Source organism: Corylus avellana, chromosome 3, assembly GCF_965113065.1.
Source record: "Corylus avellana chromosome 3, dhCorAvel1.hap1.2, whole genome shotgun sequence".
Taxonomy (NCBI): domain Eukaryota; kingdom Viridiplantae; phylum Streptophyta; class Magnoliopsida; order Fagales; family Betulaceae; genus Corylus; species Corylus avellana.
This window is the reverse complement of record NC_142492.1, coordinates 36,720,297-36,741,477: the sequence shown is the minus strand read 5'-3', so window position 1 is coordinate 36,741,477 and position 21,181 is coordinate 36,720,297. Positions and strand designations below refer to the sequence as shown.

Sequence of the window (21,181 nt, the reverse complement as noted above, 5' to 3'; positions counted from 1 at the left end):
CATTAACGCATCAATTTATTGTTGTATGATTGGAATAAGGAGTGAGATGAAATTCAACCATTTCATTGTTTATATTAGATTTTATAGTATTTGGAAAATGAGTATGTTCTGTATGACTTAATTTAATAAAGTGTGCAAGATTGAATGTTATGTTTGTTTTTTATTTTTATTATTCAATACGATAACAAATTATTGGTGCGACACCATAGTCTTACAAATGGCAGAACTCCTTCAAATTTTTTTAATAAGTCACAAAATTTTAAAAATTTATTATAAATTTTATTAAAACAAATACACCAGATTGCATCTATATATGTGGGATGAGACTTTTTAAATTTTAGTAAATTTAAATATGTTTTGTTTTCTTAAATTGTATTAAGCTGACGTGTCAATCTCTCATTTGAAACACAAAAAGACGATGACCCTATAGAAGCTATTCTCATAATGTCAAAGTAGCACTTTTAATTTGTATGTCAATTTGCATAATGTGAATATGGTAGTAATGGCTTGAGGAGAAGGTTTTCCCAAGGAGTGGTTAAGGTATTCGTACAAATATGGTATGCAATGCAGTGCAACCTTCGATCCTTCCCAACAATCCAAGGTGAGTGTCGTGTACGAAATGGTTTGAGTTTTGTGAACAAAATATACAACAACATAACATGTTCCATTTAATACAAGTTAAGATCCTTCCTCTTGTCTACTCCAAGAATAAATTATAATTCAAGCATAGATTTAATTAATTAATTAATTAATGAACTAATTTAAGAATACCTGTTTCAGATCAGATGTGTACCAAGATGCCACTTGGTCAGTCAATTATTTTCCCTTTTACATTTATTTTATATTATTATTCTAAATAATTAACATAAAAAAATATTGAAAACACATTTCGATAAATAATATAAAATGAAAGTAAATAATAATATTTCTTTAAGAAAGAAAAAGCAACGAGAGAAAACTCCATTTTTACATGGTTCAATAGAATTGGGCTTGAATGAGTCGGTAAGCCGAGCCGACGAAGGACGAGTCTTTTCTCAACAGTGAATTTGAATACGAGCGCTACTGCGTACGGTGTTGGAAAAGCATTTATTCGCTGCACTCAAAAGCATCGACACGTGTCCTCAAGCCATTAGTTTGGCTTTCAAAAGCTGTTTCAGAAACTTCAGAGCTATGATATTATGTGTCCCAACATACTACAACCTTTTCTAAGTTTGTAAGGAAAAAAAGATCAAAACGACTTTTACTTTCTCGTTTTTAATTCTTTTATGACATCGGACTTTGTTTTTTTTTTTTTTTTAGCGGGACTCGTGAACTTATTTTAAAGTTAAACAACCTGAATTTAATAAATAAAATAATTTTGGAATATCCACGTGCTTGTTTTATTCTTTTATGTTTTTTGCACCCAAGGGCTACCCCTACCATCCTCGCCGTTCAAAACTCCGGTGTCAATCATTATCATAAAATGATTAGAGATCCGCGCCACTTGGGGAGTTCAACAGTACCTCTCATGTCAAATGGTCAATGAGTTAACTTGATTAACAAAACGCAACTGATCAAGAAGTTGTTGTTCTGTATTAAAAGCATGTTTGAGTTTGAGTTTGAGTTTGGAAAATTAAATTTTTAAGTTAAAAAATGTTTTTTTCGCTTAATGTTAAAGTTTTTTTGTTAAAAATGCGTTTCAGTCATTTTTAAGTTTTTTTGATCCCTAAAAACCGTTTTAATTTTTTTTATTAAACGGGTACTTTTTTCTTCAAACGAACTTTGTAAGTATTAAACACACTTTTAAACTCCTCAAATGCACCCCAAAACAAACCCTAACTATAGTATCGTCGACATAAATGGTTTAGGAATTAAAAAGTTTATGATATGGTGAGAGGAAGACATGAGTTCAAATATTTATGTATAAATTTTCTTGCATTGCGAGTCCGGTTTGTATTGAGAAAACGGCTACAAATTTTTTATATTACGAACACATTTAAGCCTCTCCTAACTAATACCTGATAGATAAAAATGATATGTTATAACAAGGATGGTAAATGACTCTCTCATATTATAAGCACATTTGGGCTCCTCCTAACCAATGCCCAACAAACAAGGGTGCTATGCTATGACAAGGAATGTTCCACTATAAAGATCATATGCTATCGGGTTGTCACGTACTTAAGAATGCACATGTTATGGATTTGGGTATTTTGGAATTCTTTGTTCAAATTTTAGGGAATTCGGATTGAGAATAAGAGATTGAGACCTCTTGTCACAAGGTGTTCGGGCATGTAGACTTCGGGACTTGGGATCCTCCATCTCATTTCCTGAAAATTCATGTATATAATTTGAAGAGATACCAAACCCATGTAGAATAACAAGATGCACAATAACAAAATACCAAATAAAAATAGCTTATAAAGAAAGAAAAAAAAAATAATGAATTTCTAGCCTAGTATATATATCTACCTATTATATATATCTTTTTAATCCATACAATATGTCATGTCTGGGTATTTTGGAGTTTTGCAAAATACTTAGAATTAAGGTTTTCCTATAAATATGTTATGTTATAACACAAAATCATTGAATAGTAAAATTTCTTGTGGACGTAGGTACATTGTCAAACTACGTAAATTTGTGTTTCCTCTTTCTTAATTTCTCTCATTTCAATTCCATATATTCATTATTGTTGTGCACAGTAACAACAAATCCATACAAGGTTTTGATCGATCATTAAATCCTCGTAATGGGAAATTTTAAAAGAGCCACTAATGGGAGGATAAGTTAAATAAGTGTTTTAAGTTGAATAAAAATAAGGATGCGACGTGGTTACACTTGATTTCATAAGCTACATAAAATAGCTGGATGTGCATGGGCCCCACGGGTAGAGAGCATATGCTTAATGATCCATGTGACAATGGTGTACACGACAAAATAAATCTAATCTAATCATTCATACGAGAGAGGACACGTCACCCGTAAGAAGGCATATTCTTATCCCTACTTTCTGGCTGGAACCAAAATTTGGCCATTTAAAGAAGATTGGCCTTACTTTTCAAAGCACAAGCTTTCTGAATTTTCATACATTGTTTAGGTCATTTCTGGTATACGTGCTTCTTCTATTAATGTCACCATCCAAAATAAAAGAAAGAAATGTGTTTGGCTTTGCAATTTTGTAGACAAAAAGTATAATTTTAAATCAAATCACATAAAATGTGTTATTTGTGAGTACGTTTTTTAAAATTTGTGATTTAAAAACCTATTAAAAAAAATGGTGTTTTCAAATTGTAGACAAGGGATGAGTTTTTTAAAATGTAAAATTTTAAAAGTTAAACTGCGATTTTACAAAATGCTTAACAATGTTTTTTTTTTTAAAAAAAAAAAAGTGTTTTCAAATTACATGTTTTAATTAAAGTCCCATATTTTGAAATTACAAATCCAAACAGACCTTAATAATAGGCAAATACTGTAAGCCCTTTAAAGACCAATTGAGTAATTGTTTGACGGCTAATAGTCTAATATTAATTGAGTTTATGTGAGTGATTATTTATTGCAAAAAGTCAAACATATTGCTTAAAAAAAAAAAAAAAACTGCCGCCATACACAAATTAAAGTGGGCGTGACTTTAGGTACATTTTTACTTGTAACTTGGAAGCAACTCAGCAAAGAAAAGGTTTTGTAATTTTTCGGCTACATACGGCTGGAGGTTGCGCGTTGCAGCTTCTTGCAAATTTCCGGCGAATCGGACGGTAGTTGTGAAAGCGAAAGAGAGAGAGAGAGAGAGAGAGAGAGAGAGAGTTGAGAGCGCAGTTAAAGATACTAAAAAAAAAAAAAAAAAAATTCACGTGGAAAGAGTGGGATCGTGGCCGTTAGATCTACAGCTGTTGTATGCATGAGAGTGACAGGCGAATGGGCATTATTTATGGCGGAGGGACAAGTTTTCTTGGCACGGTGGCACCATAAAGTTCGGCCACGTGTCCGCTTGAAGTGGGTGGTTTATTATTCGAAGCATGGGTCGAAGAGGTTCATTTTCAAAGGAGGAGGACTGGACTGGAGGAAGGCAGTTTTTTTTTTAAAAAAAACTTTTTTTGGACCAACCGTTGCATAATTTTGATAAGGGGGAAGTGCTTTAATTCAATGTCGTGTACTTATCATTGAAATTGTTGGAACATAAATTAAATTATTAAACTTATTTTTAAAATAATTTATAATTTAACATAAGTTATTGAATTCAAATAATGCACTGGTGATTCACCTCTCATTTTCTTCCGACAAATACGAAACAAATTATTGAAAATTGGGATGGGAAGGAAATAGTCGATGGATGAACCCCACAGAATGTGACGTTGCTAGCTCACCTACATGAGTTAATATCCAACCGAATAGTAGAACTAGAATTGTGTGTACCAAGGCCACGTGATAGTGGATCATGGAATTCCCTGTACACCGGGGACCCCTGACGTAAACTGGATAAGATTTTTTCTGTTCAGGCTGTCAAATTGTAATACCGCAAGCAACAGAATTGAATAGGTAAAAGGGCCGCCGCTGAGTCTCAACTCTCAACTACTTACGTGGCATGCGTTGCAAAAGGAAGGGGTGTAACTTGTTAGAGTTGGGAAAGGCTTTGAGAAACTGAGCCACAACTATCATGATCTATCAAGTATCTCCAGACTGATACGGTCAAAAGCTCAATCACATGATCCCGCCAAATTCCAAAAAGTTAACTCGGTTTCCATCCTCCCTAACCAAATTCCGACCAACCAGCTTACGCCATCTCTCTCTGTCTTTCAAATTTCAAGATTCCATGTTGAACCGAGCGCATGCTACCAAACTCAAAATTGAAATTCTTCCCACCCTTGCCATTGGTGTCACCCAAAACATTTACAACTTTTCATGCCCTAAAAAGTAAATGACCACAACAACAAAGCACCATCGAAATACAACACTCGTTAGTCGTTAATAACAATTTTGGCTCCGATTTGTTGATTTTCTTTTCTTTTTCTTTTTTTTTTTAAATAAACATTTTTTCAAACTAAAGACTTAAAATGGGAGGTAAAAAAAAAAAAATAATCTATTGGGTTTATCTCATAAAAATATATAATTTTAAAAGAACTATTAAAATTTTAGAGACTACTACCCCCAACATCGCTCAAAAACATGTTAACAAACAAAACCTTTACATATCTATCAATTGAGAGGAAATGGCATCAAAGAAAATTGTTCTAGTGCTTTAATGGGCCAGATAGTGGCCCATCATTTTCAGTTGGTCCTGGGTGGTATATACCCCACTTCCATCACTTTTTGTAACTGTCTTCTTCAACTACAGGAGTAGGAGAACATTACATTAACAACATCGTGGTTCTTTGATGTATCAGCTATCGAAAAGACCCTTACATTTCCTATCTTATTCCTTTTAGTTTTTCTGGTCATGACTCGGTGCAACTTTTTCCAATCATCCCATGTGTGCCCATTACCGGATTTGGATCTCAAGCAATTTTTTTGCCTAGATTGCTATCAATTTGGACAAAAATTTTGAGAAGACCCCCTATAAGGCCCACCTGCTCAAACAAATAGGCAAGTTGCCCAAAACTTGCTCATACAGATAGGCTTTATAGGTGCTCTCTCACATTTTTTGTGAATCTCTATGCCCTATTGCCACGCTTTATGGGAAAAATCTGAGTGATACATCAAACAGGCGTCTGCAGAGAATGAACATGGTAGGATTAGTTTAACCTAATTGCCTTTCAACTTCAAGCTAAGCTATCATATGCACTTAATCAGGTACTACGAGCATTTACACAAGGAAGGTGTATTGCAAGATCCAGGTAATGGCGAGTGAAGTCCAATCTTGAGCTTTGATTTTAGTTATCGGGGATATGCACCACATTTGCAATTGCTTTGTCTTCCTTTCTTGACGTCTTCTTCCGCTTTCTCTCAGATTGGGGTTCTTTAGCTTTCAGATCATTGCCGAAGGACCTCAATGAGGTAGCTAGATGTTCATTTCTATGTGCTGAAACCAAATTGAGGTACTAGTATTAGCACACTCAAAGGACTAAAAACAAGATCTGTCCCCCACTCCTTTCCACAGCAAATAAAAAAGAAAATAACTTGGGATCTATTTGGTTCTGCGTTCGGCAAAATCACAATTTGATTTTTAACATTGTGCGTTTTTAAAAATACACTTCATTGCCAGGATTTGAAAAGGTAGATTTAGATTTTTTTTTTTTCATGTTTTCAAACCGCCATTTTTTGAAAACACACTTCCAAATGAGACATTTTCCACGATTTTGTTTAAAAACGCACATTTGACCTGCGAAATTAGAGGGCCAAACAGACTCTTGGTTAATACCAAAAAAAAAAAAAAAAAATCTTGTGGCAAATGTAAAGGGCTAGGCACTTATACCCTCAAGTTTTGATAGACCGAGATTCTCATTTCATGGTTTAAATTTTGTTTTGTTGAATCTAAACACGGTGCCAAGTCATTTAAAATTTTAAATGATGGGACAACATATACGTTATTAAATTTTTGAAATCTAATTTGAACTATAAAGTGAATCATCTCTATTTCACTTGAAATGCTAAGGATCCTATTCCAATTATAATGTTCAGGCAGATTGGAAGGTTAAATAGGTAGTCAACCAATAAAAGAAAATGATCAACAATATAATTGATTTTAGTGATGTTAGTAGTCCTTGCAAATAAGGACTTGGAAAACTCACCAGAAAGAATGACATCTTCCATGTTTACAGATTTACGCCCGGCATGCTGTGCAAATAGCTCAAGGTCCTTTGCCAGCTGCTCTGCTATGTAGAAAAAGTAACTTTCTCGTTAGTTAACTTATGTTTTGCCCCCTCAAAATGATTAAAAGCGCATAAATAACACGAATAATACACATTCTTGCACTACCATTAAAAGCCTAAGTGTATACAAGAAAAAAACACCTAACTAGACAGCAACAAAAAAAGGAACAAGAAAATTATGATAACGAACCACCAAAGGATAAACCAAAGCAGTTGTTCAAAGATAAAGAGTATAGAAGGAAAAAGACTTCAACTTCTAACATTCATTTCTCTTAAAAGACAACTATAGGTGAATTATATGCAACAAACAGATTTTTGTTCTGACTTCTGAGGTTCATTTCACTGTTTCTTTTGTAACATATTCTGTTAGTGCCACTCTTTAAGCTAGCAGCCCCGCTGACTTGATACTATTCAATAACCTTATAAAACTTCAAAAACCATTTCATACTATTCCAAGAAAGAGCAAGTGAAAATAGATACTTATGTATGATACACTTGTAATCATCATCAGCGAATGAAACCAAATTAGAATATATCTGGTTCATGCACATTATTCATTTCAATATATGGTGTGCCCAAATCAGCAATTTTTTCTTGAATCCATACAATTCCATTGAATTCAATGTCATTAGGTGAATGAAAAATTATCTCCCCATAATCCTAATTCCCCAACTAAATTTGACAAGAAGAGCTTCATGGTGATTAAATTATGCTTGATCTTTAGAGAAACTTTATATGAACTTTATTTATGGCGGTGTTAGTGCAACAAGTGCAGAAAAAAATGGAATTAAATTTAATAGGAATGCGAAAATATCACGGATTCTACTAAAGAGGCAAAATTAAGGGAAAAAATTTAAATAAAAATAAAACCACAAAGGTAATTAGCTTGGAAACGGGGAGTTTTGAGTGATAAAACCTGTATATTTGAAGGCCAAATCGGCAATGCAAGCCACTATGGGTTCAGATATTTCCATGCCGTTTCTCTTGGCTGAACATAATGAATATATCAAACACAGAACGTTCAACAAAAATATAGAAAACGCACCGTATGGTCACTACACAAAAACGATTCAATTGCCGAGTTTCCTCAGCAACCAAACAGTGGGAGATGGAAAAGAACCTTGGACCTCGGCGATAGAGATTGTGGAGAGGCGAAACCGATCCCTCAAGACCTCGCTCACTGAGTCATCTTCTTCTTCTCTTTCCAAGTCGCTCCCACCTCCACCTCCTTCCATTCCTAACTCAAAGCTAGGGTTATTGCTTTTCAATTTCTTCTGCGGAAATGCGCGCGGAATAGGAAGGGCCTTCGAAACGCACCGTTCTCTTTACATCACAGCCCGCACAGACCAGTGACAGTGACCACCACCCACCCCTTTCAATTGGGCTTGGAGGCACCATTTTAAATAGCCCAGAGCCCACAACTTTATGACATTTATAGGATGGGCCCAATAATTATGGAAATCATAAGTGTTCTTTTGGTATTTTCTTAATATTTTTCTCAGTAATTATTTTTTAAAAATAAGAGAAGTTTATTTTTTGCCTTTTTAAAAAATAATATCCTCATACGATTAGGAGGACACCACGAGAGCATCTAGGATTTCTCTAATTATAATACTATGAAAAAATTGCAATGTTGGATTCGGTTTTGGTCTAATTTGGATTGGAATCGGACCTACTGAAATTAGGACACGTGTTCCTTGTATTTTGTTATCGAACTTATGTAATCACCTAATATCATCATTAATTGGTCATAGAATTGCTTCCACATATGCTAAGGTCACTATTTTTATTTTATTTTATTTTTGTAGATTTTTTTTTCTTGTTCTTTTAACAATGAATAAATTGAAATAAGGCAAAAACTAAAGAGGTAAGTATGATTTATCAACAAGAAGCTACTCCACTCATTCTTCATGCTTAAACCTCCCCCCTCCCCTCTTTATTTCTTCATTTTTCTATTTTCCCTTTACAACTAAACCCTTTGAGGCTCCTTTTCACTTTATATTTATGAGATCCAGAGTCCTGTAGTAACTGTAAGGTTTAGAGACAGAAAATTTGATCTACGTTAATGTACATTGTTGTTCTTGATGTTTCCTTGATAATCCTCAAGCTTCTACCACTGGAATGGATTGCACCAAAGGAGATTTGAGTTGAGTGACGTCTCTAACACTAGATACCAATTTGGTGGTAAATGTTTTGCCATCTAGCTTTTCAAGAGAAGAAACACAAGCACCAGTTTTCAGGCACTTAATTAAGAATGAAGTTTATATATTTATATGCAGGGTGCGTTTGGGGTATTTGGCATGTCAGCAAATGATAGGATAGACGATTCAGACAAACACCACAATTTTTTCCCAAAAGGCATCAAAAGTTTAATACATTTGACATCTGCTATACACTGTAGGAATCCATTAATACATGCAGAGAATAACAAACATACATGGAAAAAAACTCAGGCTTTACATCATAGCAGGAGGAAAATCCTAACTGTTCCTAGAAACAGAGCAAATAGAGCAAAACTTATATCTAACCTCTCTTCCTCATTATGCAGGAACAGCCTCAACAAGCTTTGCAAAGTAAAATTGTGTAGTGATGAGGCCTCTCTTTCTTATCCTCCACCCTACCTTTTGCAATGCCCTTTCCACGTCTGCCTCTGAATGGAGATATGCCCTGGTTGCCTTTGAAGGCCCTGGGAACAACTCTCCCACTCTCTTCAGAAGATCATAATAAAATGTCTTTGGTGCAAAGCTCAGAATCAGTCGCTTCTCTGCCAATGAAGCAAGGTGGGCAATCATCCCGTCTGCCTTGTTCTGTGGATAATGAATCAAAACATCTAGGCAGACCACTGTGTCATACTTCCCATTTAAGCTCTCTAAATCGCTCACTTCAAATTTTGGCATCACTGGTGCCGGTGAGAGCTCATCCTTGCCTGCTACAAGCTGTTCCTTTGCCTGCCATTATAATTAAAACACAAACAAATAAGGTTTGCAAGTGCTGCACTTTAAGTTGAACCCATTGTACAACTCCTACAATAACAGAAAACTGACACGATGATGATGAACTTTCTCAGGCACCATGGTCGAGTAGATTTGAACCCAACTTTACATTCTCAAAAATGGATAGAGTTTGATCCACCCTAACAATTATAAAGTTCTAAAGTTGCATGAAGTCTAATTTCCTCTCTCACTGAAGCTCCCAAACACCAAAAAGACCAAAGTAACTCACATTTTTAGCAAGAACAGTTGGAAATCAGTCAAAACACATATATATTTCTTCTTTAAAAAAAACATTGAAAGTTGAAATTCCACCACATAGGCAAAATCCACCTCACCAGCAAGGCTGCAACTTCAAAAGCTAGCTGTTATGGCGGTTAAATTAACCAAAACCGACGCACACAAACACTCACCTGATTCTCTGCTTCAGCAACCATAGCAGCCGAAATATCGCTGGCCAAAACAACGGCGCCCTCCTTGGCGAGCGGAATGGACAAAGAACCCGTCCCACAACCAGCGTCGCACACAGTGACCCCTCGAAGCGAGCCTTCATCGGTCAACATCTTGATGGCATTCTCGACGGTCTTGGCGTGGCCGATCCTGATATCTTTCTGGACCCGGTTCACTTCGTCAGTCTCCCCGTAGATCTTCTTCCACCTCTGGAATCCCGTGTTGTTGAAGTAGTCCCTCACCACCTCCTTGTCGCCCCCGCCGACCTCCTCGGCCTGGAGGCGGCGCCGCTTCTCTGGGTCCGTCAGGGAGAGAACTGCGGCGAGGGCGGCGAATGAGCCGCCCCCTATAACAGCGACGGTGGTGCCGTCAAAGGTGGCAGCGACGTCGGCGGTGGAAAGAGGCGGGATGGCAAATGGGGTTGCGGGCTTGGTGGGTCTTAATGTTGGTGTGGGTTTAGGAGAGAAAGCAAAAAGGTTTGGGTGGTTGTGGAAGCGAACTGGGGAGGACAGGGAAGCTGAGAAGGCCATATTGGATGGTCTCTCCGGACCGGAGAGGAGACACAGGCAGCGAGAGCTTCGGTGGTGGATAGTGTAAAGTAGAGGTTTTTGGCAGCTGATAAGGCTATCCTGGATAAGATAGAACGCGGGAGTTCCTCTGATTCTCGCGGGTCCCACCCTTTTGTAGGAAAATCCCAGGAAAAAATAAAAAATAATTAAGGTAGCTCAAAGGACCCAGCTTTTGTAAACTTGCTGGGGGCCCAATCCTTGATTGCCAGATCTTTGACACCAGACAGAACCCCCATCCACTCCGACAGTAACCCCAGGGCACAAAGCTGTGGCGAAAAGCCATCTATGCTTTTCACTTTTACTGTTACTTCAGTCACTGAGTAGCTTGTAATGAAGGAAAATTCCACACAAAGAGCCAAAGAATAAGACCTTGTAAATATCCTTGCCGACAGCGATTCACTGAATCATTCCAATTATGAACAACAAAACTAGATGCTCCACGACAAGGACAACAACGTGCGCCTTCATCGTCCACATCAATATCCGCACCCGATACGATTCTTCTTCTTCTCCTTGCTCTTTATATTTGAAGTCTTCTGAGCTCAAAGCTCACTCTTGCAACATTATTCATCCATGGCGGTTCAAAGGTTGTGCTTGTTGGTTTTCTTAGCGAGCGTCTTTCTATGCGCGGAGTCCAAGTACAGGGTGTACAATACGACGTCCGGCATTGTTCCCGGCAAGCTCAATGTTCATTTGGTCCCTCACTCCCACGACGACGTCGGATGGTTGAAGACTATTGACCAGTACTACGTTGGCTCCAATACTTCCATTCAGGTTCCTAATTTCCAAGTTTTTTTTTTTTTTTTTTTTGGATTCTTCGTTTTTACATTTTAACAATGCTATATAATGTATGTATGTGCAGGGAGCGTGTGTTCAAAATGTGCTGGATTCTTTAGTTCCGGCTTTGTTGGCTGACAAGAACCGCAAGTTCATCTATGTTGAACAGGCAATCACAGCATTTTCTAGGCCTTTTCAATTTCATTATTCTCTTCATTTGCGCTTAATTGAGCTTGATATTGCCAATTCCTCAGACTCCCGGGTTTTCATCTTTCCAACGAGGATTTTGTGAAATTAGGTTAATGCTTTTGATGATATTACAGGCATTTTTTCAGCGTTGGTGGAGAGACCAGAGTGAGGAGGTTCAAAATATTGTCAAGAAGCTTGTCAGCTCCGGTCAGCTGGAGTTAATGTACTCTTCATTTTTCATTTCTATTTTTATTTTTATTTTTCTACAAATTAAATTCCTTCATATGGGGGAAACCTTGGCAACTACATACCCTCATTGATCCTCTTCTGTTCTGTTTTTATGCCTTTGATTTAGTTGTTTTCTTTTTCATCAAAAGTTCACCCGGATAGTCTATTCTTCATTTTTGTTTTGTGTTGCAGAAATGGAGGTATTTGCATGCATGATGAAGCTACTGCTCATTATATTGACATGATTGACCAGACAACTCTTGGGCATAGATTTATCAAAGAAGAGTTCAATGTAACTCCAAGAATTGGTTGGCAAATTGATCCATTTGGGCATTCTGCGGTGCAGGCTTACCTCTTAGGGGCAGAGGTATATATGGCTTATCTTGTATTTGAGGCTGGTGAATTGTGTTAACTGATTAGATAAGTTCCTCACTCTCCTACAATCCTTTGCGACTGCTTTATTGTGTGCAAGCCCTTTTGTTGATGTAGGTTGGATTTGACTCTCTGTTCTTTGCGCGTATTGACTACCAAGACAGAACTAAAAGGAAAAATGAGAAAAGTCTTGAGGTCATCTGGCGGGGCTCTAAGAGTCTTGCTTCATCTGCACAGGTGAGTCTAGTTCATTTTATGCTTCACACTAAGTTCTGGAATCGGATAGAGAGGGAGCTTAATCGTTGATTAATTTTTCTGTAGATTTTTGCTGGTGCATTTCCAGAGAATTATGAACCTCCCAGTAATTTCTACTATGAAGTGAATGATGATTCCACTGATTCACCTATTGTTCAGGTGAAACCTTAATCAGGAAGTGCTGACAGGCTGTAGAACATTATTTTGAGTGCTAACTTAATTGATATTGTTGTTCTTACTTGAAGGATGATATCAATTTGTTTGACTATAATGTCCCTCAGCGCGTTAATGAGTTCATAGCCGCTGCAGTTTCACAAGTAAGATGAATGCTGTTATCTTGTGCTTTGTGCATGCAAAATTTGTCGTATCATTAACTCTCACTCCTCAGGTTCAAAAATAAAGTTGAATACTTTTGGCTAGAGAGATCTGTACTTCAATCATCACAAGCAGAAAAGAGAATTCGAGAGTTTTTGAGTATTTTTTGTACTTGTATATAAAAGTTCAAGGCAAAACTCTTATACAGATATCTTCTTCTAATATAAACAAATTATGGATCGAGTTCTTTACACATTCCAACTTTTTATTTCTGCATTAGATTCTCGTAAATGCGGCTACTTACATAAGTTGTAAGGTCTTGATTCTTGATATAAATATGGGAATTTGAATATGAAGGAGCAATTCATTGTATGAGATGCTTTGAATTATTTTCCTTTGTGCCATTGCATAATTATAAAGTTGGATAGCAAGCTCAGTAGAAGAATTTTTGCCACTATTTTTGTGCAAGAGAGAGTCCAAGGTTGTTACAGCTTCCTGAAATACTTCTTGTTTTGTCTTTTCAGGCTAACATTACTCGCACAAATCATATCATGTGGACCATGGGAACAGATTTCAAGTACCAGTATGCACATACATGGTTCCGGCAAATGGACAAGTTTATTCATTATGTCAATCAAGTTGGTGCTTTTCAGAATCATTATAAATGCTTTATTTAACTTATGGATGAATTTAATCATTTCGTTCTTATACTGCATCTTCTGTCCTTTCAATTTGCCTGTCTTAGGACTTATAAGGTTTGATAAATTTTGGAAAGGAAAAAATCTATAAATTTTTGTCCGAAGAATTCCTTTACAATTTGTTATTGGGTTAGAGATGTGAACTCCCATTACAAAGTAAGTATGATCCTGTCATTGAATTCCATCACAAAATCTGCATGGTCATATGTCCCCAGGGCAGATAGAGGATTTGAATGTCATAATATGCTGGTTCGAAGAAGCTTAGTGGTCGATGCCCTGTTTCTTGCCTATCTCATTATTGCTACCTCCATGTATACAAGTTCCTCTGACATTTCTTATTCATTTTCAAGTCGATTGTCCTTATTTTTATGTCGAAGCATTTTGGTGTTTTCCATATGTATGAAGTAATGGAATCCATGCTTGTAGGATGGCCGTGTTAATGCTCTCTACTCAACGCCATCAATATACACTGATGCAAAATATGCATCAAAAGAGTCCTGGCCAATCAAGACTGATGACTTCTTCCCGTGAGTTCCAATTTTTTAAACTCAAGAGTTACTTACGCTTATGCAGTTTTATTAGTCTGTTTACCTGTATCTATAAGTTGATACATGCATTTATCAGATATGCAGACCGTGTAAATGCTTACTGGACTGGATATTTTACTAGTAGACCAGCCCTCAAAGGCTATGTTAGAGCGATGAGCGCCTACTATTTGGTAAACTCTTTGGCTATATTAGTTTATACCCAGTAAGAATTATTTTGGGCTCTTACAGGGGTTTTCCCATCCTTTTTATCACCCCCCCAAAAAAAAGTATGATACTCATTCTGCTTCAACCTAAAAACAGGCAGCAAGGCAATTGGAGTATTTTAAGGGGAGGAGTAAATTGGGGCCCAACACAGATTCTTTGGCTGATGCTTTAGCAATTGTTCAACATCATGATGCAGTTACCGGTACGGAGAAGCAGCATGTGGCTAATGATTATGCAAAACGACTTTCAATTGGTTACACGGAGGTAAGACTTGATCTGTCCATTCTCCTTGTGGTTGCTTTCCTTATGCTTTACATCAATTGTGTTCCCAAATTTCATGTCTTGCAGGCCGAGAAGGTAGTAGCAGCATCACTTGCCTGCATCGCAGACTCAACATCAAAAATTGGTTCCAGTAATCCACAGACTAAGTTTCAACAGGCAATTAATAATGACCCTTTATCCAAACTACTTGGCAGATTTCACTTCATATCTAGATGACCTGCTAACAATGAAAATTTTGGGTTGTTATCATCATATAAATGATATAGTTCAAATAATTATGTGCTTTCAACCACTAATCCACCCCACCTCTTTTTTCTTTTTTTTTTCTTTTTTTTTTCTTTTTTCTTTTTTAATTTTATTTTATTCCAGTGTCCACTTCTGAATATAAGTTATTGTCCTCCATCGGAAGTTGATTTTTCAAATGGGAAAAACCTGGTGAGGAGAATTTTATCTCTTGATGGTTTATGCATTCATTAGGAAAACAAAAGTTTTGTGCCCTTTAAGACTGATCATTTCCTGATTTATTAACTTCTGTAGGTGATTGTTGTCTACAATTCTCTAGGATGGATGAGAGAAGATGTTATAAGGATTCCCGTGAGTTTTTTTTTTTTTTTGTTTTCCTTTTCTATATGAACAACATGCAATCTATGTGCCACATGCATGAGTGCACGGACTTGATGTGTATGGTTTAATATGCCGTTTATGTATGCTTTGGTGCATGCATGCTGTGTTCTTTCTTGTCTTTGCATGTGCCTTTGAAACACATTTATGCATTTAAGTGAAATATGTTAACCATTTATATCTGAGTGCATGGCAACCTTTATAATCTCTTTTCTATTTTATTTTTTATTATCTTTCCTGTAATTGATAACTATTGGAATTGCCAGTATGTTACCGCAGAGTAGGATCAAAATTCATAAGATGTGATAAAAAGTTCAATGTGTAAAAGAGTGATTATATTGATGCAGGAACAAACAGGGCAAAAAGGAAGTAAAAAAAATGATGTTGGTTTGACATGTGTTTGATTATGGGTTTATACTAGTTTGGTCTATCCACTTAATAACTTAAGTTTTTAATTTGATGCTGTAATAGTTAGAGAGATTGGGGACATTGGTCCTCTATAGGGCCATGTGGCATTAAAGGATCTATCTAAGAGCTTCCAATTCATTGGGATTAAAGATTAAATTAATTGAGTTGAGTCTAGTTATTCTCTTTCAAGTAATGAACTTTCATATCCCATTGAAATGTTAATGCTTCCTCAAAAAAAAAGAAAAAAGAAAAAAAAGAAAAAAAAGAAAAAAAAGAAATGTTAATGCCTGTTTATTGGTATTTTTTGGATGAAACTTGACCACTTCTTGATACGTCTTTTGTTGACTTTAATGCATCTCCTCACACTTACCAACTTGCTACAGGTTATCAATGAGAATGTGGTTGTTCGGGATTCCAAGGGAAAAGAAATTGAATCACAGCTCCTACCTCTACTTAATGTCTCTGTGGCCATAAGAAACTACCATGTTACAGCATATTTGGGTAAACATCCAAGGGCGAGGCCTAGTTATTGGCTTGCATTTTTGGCAACTGTTCCACCTCTTGGTTTCAGTACTTACATCGTCTCATATACCAAACGAGCAGGTTAACCATTTGATTTCCTATCTAAAATAAATAACACAATGTGGAGAAACCAGAGGGTCATGTTACCAGTTTATTAACGCAGATTTTATGTTCTTTTCTTCCACTTTATACTTGCAGCTGCTACTTCAGAGAGACAAACAGAGTACAAGTCAGAGAGCAATCAGAATGATACAATAGAAGTAGGTCCAGGAAACTTGAAACTTATTTATACCGGAAAGGAAGGAAAACTTACACAGTACATTAACAGCAGAAGTTTGGTATGTTGTTTGACATCTCTCTCCCTCTCTCTCTAAGGAGTGTTGAAATTACTTATCCTTCTTAGTTTAGCTTCACATGTTTGCTGGCAGGTTTCTTTCTTCTCCTTTTAAGATTAGATTATTATGTGCATCTAATTTGATCTTTGTTTACAATTAAAGGTCAAAGAATCTGTACAGCAATCATATAGCTTTTACTCTGCAGATGATGGGCGTGTGGATCTTCAGGTAAAACAAAAAATCTGCTCTAAAAATATTTATTGTTATTGTTTTTCCAATATCCATAAGTTATTACTGTTATGCGCTTGTTATAGATTTGAGTTGAGAATGTATAGGGTAACATTTTAATTTGGTGAAGGCCTCTGGAGCATACATCTTTCGGCCAAATGGTACACATCCCATCAAATCTGTAGGCAAGGTAAGTGATGTCTATTTAACTTGAGCGACTTATAATACATGGCAACAGAGGTTGAAGAGTTTGCTAGTAATTTCAGGTGACTGTTTTGCGGGGACCATTATTGGATGAAGTACATCAGAGGATCAATCCATGGATATATCAGGTGGTTTATCCTATGACATGAATAATGAAACTTGTCATTTTCTTGTGCTTTCTTTCACCTGTTACAGCATCAGAATACTATAGTTGTACTAATGAATAAAAAGAATAATACACGTCAAGAATCGATGTGGATTGTGACATAGCATATAATTAAATTTTAAATTTATATCAACTAAATAGATCAGTACATGTAGCAAAATTCGGTTGAGATTGTAACACGCTTCAAAGATATATAGCTTTTGCTTGGAACTTGTGCAATAGGATAGATAAATAATTTTTCAAGAATACATGAAGGATAAAGTAAAAGGAAATATTACTATTGATAATCAATCCAACCAAACTCTCCCTCTCTCTCTCTTCCTCTCCTCTCCTTTCTGCAGTTGATTAATTGCAATTTTTCTTTGCCAAGATTTGATAAAGTAGAAGAACAATAATACGATCTTATGATGATCTATATACTCGCTTCTGTAGGTTAATTTAATAACTCATACAGTTCTGGAAAAGATTTTCATTGTTCATCACATTAGTAACTATTATTGTACACATGAATAGGTCACCAGAGTATACAAGGTAAAAGAGCATGCTGAAGTTGAGTTCACGGTAAGTTGTTGCTTTCATTCCAAAATGAACATGTTTTTTCATACATATCCAATTAAAAGTTAAAAAATTTCTTGTTGTAGCTACTTAATAAAAAATAATTATTGCTTTCAGATTGGGCCTATACCTAAAGATGATGGAATTGGCAAGGAGATTGTCACTCAGATTACAACAGACCTGAAAAGTAACAAAAAATTCTATACTGATTCTAGCGGGCGCGATTTTATTGAGAGGGTAGGTATATATGCGCAAAGCTGGCTATATGATTTTTGAGTACATTATTGAATGTCTGCATGTTGTAAGTCTAACGTCTTGCGAGATTATTATTTTGCAGGTTCGAGATTATAGAAAAGATTGGAATCTAGAAGTGAATCAACCTATTGCAGGAAATTATTACCCGGTATTTTTTTTCTCATAATAGAAGCCATTGGATTTTGTTGTCTCGAGATTTGATTGTTCTATTAAATTATAAGCTACTGTTTTCATGGTTGATGCTGCCATAGATGTAAAAGAAAAAAAAAAAAAAAAACTTTTTGCCTCTTATGATTTTAAAGTAACATAAATCAAGCTATGAGAAATTCATATATAATTATATTGATTTTGTTTTTCATTGGGTGAGCTTTTTACATCCAATGATATTGCTTTCTATTGCCGGAAGAACTCTTTTCACTCTTTTATTTTTTTGTTGGGAGGCTGGCAGCTTTGATGCAAAAGATAGGCCTCTATACACCCTCGTGTGATGCAATAAATCATCAAGAAATGCTATGGACAAATTACATTTTAGTTGTGATTCATCAGCCTTTTTTTTTTCTCTCTCTTTTTTCCGCTCACCCGACTAATCCCTAGGCAGGTGCAATATCCCATTTCACATGTAGCAAGTAATTACTGGGATAAGCCCCTTGGACTTCCCACCAAAGGGGTTGCCATAGGATTGGAATTTGGTCCTTTGATTTTTGAGGCATTCTGAACCAAAGTTGAAGAGCCACTCAAACCAGAGTTAATCATATAGCCTCTTGTTGCTTTTGCATTTTGCTGCTACTTACTCTTCCACTTGGACAGCCATATGCACTCTATAATCATTTGAACATCAATTTTGAAATGTGAACTATATGAAAGTATTAGTTGATTTAGGCATCACATTACAGCCCCGTTTATTGTCCTTCCAGATTAATCTTGGAACTTACATTAAAGATGACAGTACAGAGCTCTCAGTCTTAGTAGATCGTTCTGTGGGGGGAGCCAGCATTGTGGATGGGCAACTAGAACTGATGCTTCACAGGTCTATTCTTCCCTTTCCATTGTTTGTGCGTTTTCTACATCATGCCTAATTATATATTTCTATCAATGATGGATACCATGATAATTATTTCCTCCTATAACAGAATTTCAGAATAATAATATCAGATTTTCCTTTTTTGTGTAGGAGGTTGGTTGCTGATGATTCTAGAGGTGTTGGAGAGGCACTAAATGAGACAGTTTGCATTCATAATGAATGCACAGGACTAACTGTAAGAACGTACTAACTGACCCTATTGTCTTTTAGCTTCACAATGACCATAATGCTTAATAAAATACTTCCACAGATCGTAGGAAAGTATTATCTCAGAATTGATCCTTCAGGAGAGGGTGCAAAATGGCGTCGATCATTTGGTCAGGAGATATATTCTCCATTTCTTTTAGCCTTCACAGAGCAGGTGAAAGAAAAAGGTTGAAACATTCTTGTTCTCAGTATGGTAAATCTATAGCTCACAAAAGATTAGTTATCTTTTTGCAGGATGGAGATGATTGGACAAAGTCTCATATTCCAACCTTTTCAGGGATGGACCCCTCATACGTTTTGCCTGATAATGTTGCAATAATTACCCTCCAGGTATGTATCTTTCATCCTAACTACTACTTATTTTATCCTTTTGTCCCAAGTTGTTGGAGAAGAGATATGAATGCGAAGAAACCACAACTTTTGCCTGATAACTTTATAGGGAATGTATGACCACTTAACTGCCTTCATGGAGTCAAACTTGGCACTCTAATGAAATTATTTACATGTTATAATATTCCAAAGTAGCACCTAATGAAGATCTAAAGATTTTCTTTCCAAGTTATGGTTTTTTCCTTTTCTTGAACTCTGCAGGAACTGGAAAATGGAAAAGTTCTTCTTCGGTTGGCACACTTATATGAGGTCTGTAGTTTCTTTCTTCTATGTGCCTGTTAATTTAGTATCCTCTTTGAGTTTTCCTTTTTCTAGTCATGCGACTCATGCTTGTTTTCTTTTTTTTGTTCATTGATAGGTTCACTCAGAAAATTAAAATCTGTTTACCCAAAAAAGAAAAGGAGTGGACTTTTTCTACAATCATATTCCAAATTTCCTGGGATTATTTTGAGTTCTACTACAAAAACAAATCATCATTTCTTACAAACTACTTCAAATATATAGTTAAACGAACCATATCAGTTATTCTAACAGTGTGATTTTCTTTTGTTGTTAAATATACAAGATTGGAGAGGACAAGGATCTTTCAGTTATGTCAAGTGTAGAGCTGAAAAAAGTGTTCCCAAAAAAGAAGGTAAAAGCAATAAATGCATGATGGTGAAATGGACCCCTTATTGTCCAATGTTTATTGTTTTCCTAATGTTCTGTCTTTCCATGATTTTCAGATCAAGAAAGTAACAGAGATGAGTTTATCTGCTAACCAAGGAAGAACAGAAATGGAAAAGAAGAGACTAGTTTGGAAAGTAGAAGGCTCTTCTAAAGAACCCAAGGTATTGAGGGGAGGACCTGTGGATGCAGTAAAGTTAGTGGTGGAACTTGCTCCAATGGAAATCCGCACATTCGTTGTCGAGTTCAACGGCAAACGGACAACAACTAAAGGGTAAGAGATGCTCCAATTAGTCTCCATCAAATTAGAGAGCTCAAACTTTTACTTACTGGCTTTATTTTGTCAGATAATCTGCTTACAAGTGGATTGGTCAAGTTTTTGAATCCAAGCCCAAGGTGCTAAAAGGACACCAAATGTGTTTGAGTTTGCTAGATGTATGTGAGACTCGAAACTCTTTTGTAAAGCTGCTCATACAACTCCAGTTTACTTTTCATGTATTGTCATAGCGAAATCAATCCTATGACTTGGTTGCTGCCTATCAATAAAAGGTTTATTTCTTTGTTTGCAAGAGCAAATTTGTCTTCTTATAGATGATTATCTAAGCTTTGTGCACTTTTCAAGAGATTTTACCTGGTAAGTTCAAATGTTTCAGCTAGTGGCTGAAGAAATTCATAATGCTATAGAAAAATAAATTAAATGCGGAATAATAAAATAAATGAGACTATATTTTACGTGGTTTGGTCTATGACCTACATCTATAGGATAAAGCCTAAATGGTTACAATTATACTCTTATTCTTTGATATTGTTTACAATACAAAATACTCTATTTATAGAGCTTACACATAAATTAAAATCACTTAATTTATGGTGATCAAATT

At 36.0% G+C, this 21,181-nt stretch overlaps 3 protein-coding genes across 4 annotated transcripts; 1 reads left to right on the top strand and 2 right to left on the bottom strand.

The window, feature by feature from the left end:
• Nucleotides 1-5,226: 5,226 nt before the first annotated feature.
• On the bottom strand, nt 5,227-8,082 carry LOC132176085 (Histone superfamily protein). 2 transcript variants are annotated; one of them, XM_059588206.2, is made up of 4 exons: nt 7,906-8,082; nt 7,702-7,773; nt 6,705-6,785; nt 5,234-5,995 (listed from the first exon to the last, which is right to left on the bottom strand). In XM_059588206.2, exons 1-4 carry the CDS (start codon nt 8,018-8,020, stop codon nt 5,847-5,849), a joined length of 417 nt encoding a protein of 138 aa, XP_059444189.1. In that variant the 5' UTR covers nt 8,021-8,082; the 3' UTR covers nt 5,234-5,846. The 2 variants fall into 2 exon arrangements, with proteins under 2 accessions (XP_059444190.1, XP_059444189.1); XM_059588207.2 differs by lacking the exon at nt 7,702-7,773 and having other exon boundaries at nt 5,227-5,995.
• A 1,029-nt stretch (nt 8,083-9,111) lies between these two features.
• CHLM (magnesium-protoporphyrin IX methyltransferase) lies at nt 9,112-10,875 on the bottom strand. The gene is made up of 2 exons (XM_059586790.2): nt 10,189-10,875; nt 9,112-9,733 (listed from the first exon to the last, which is right to left on the bottom strand). Exons 1-2 carry the CDS (start codon nt 10,753-10,755, stop codon nt 9,326-9,328), a joined length of 975 nt encoding a protein of 324 aa, XP_059442773.1. The 5' UTR covers nt 10,756-10,875; the 3' UTR covers nt 9,112-9,325.
• A 303-nt stretch (nt 10,876-11,178) lies between these two features.
• Nucleotides 11,179-20,869, top strand: LOC132175458 (putative alpha-mannosidase At5g13980). The gene is made up of 30 exons (XM_059587411.2): nt 11,179-11,568; nt 11,657-11,740; nt 11,895-11,983; nt 12,181-12,355; nt 12,478-12,597; nt 12,682-12,774; nt 12,861-12,932; nt 13,455-13,568; nt 14,055-14,155; nt 14,253-14,346; nt 14,477-14,644; nt 14,729-14,818; nt 15,032-15,097; nt 15,200-15,256; nt 16,075-16,294; nt 16,412-16,551; nt 16,711-16,776; nt 16,907-16,966; nt 17,043-17,108; nt 17,660-17,707; nt 17,819-17,938; nt 18,039-18,104; nt 18,871-18,983; nt 19,128-19,212; nt 19,288-19,398; nt 19,479-19,574; nt 19,836-19,883; nt 20,200-20,268; nt 20,360-20,574; nt 20,648-20,869. The coding sequence occupies exons 1-30, from the start codon at nt 11,368-11,370 to the stop codon at nt 20,649-20,651; spliced, it is 3,051 nt and encodes a 1,016-aa protein (XP_059443394.2). The 5' UTR covers nt 11,179-11,367; the 3' UTR covers nt 20,652-20,869.
• Nucleotides 20,870-21,181: the final 312 nt, after the last annotated feature.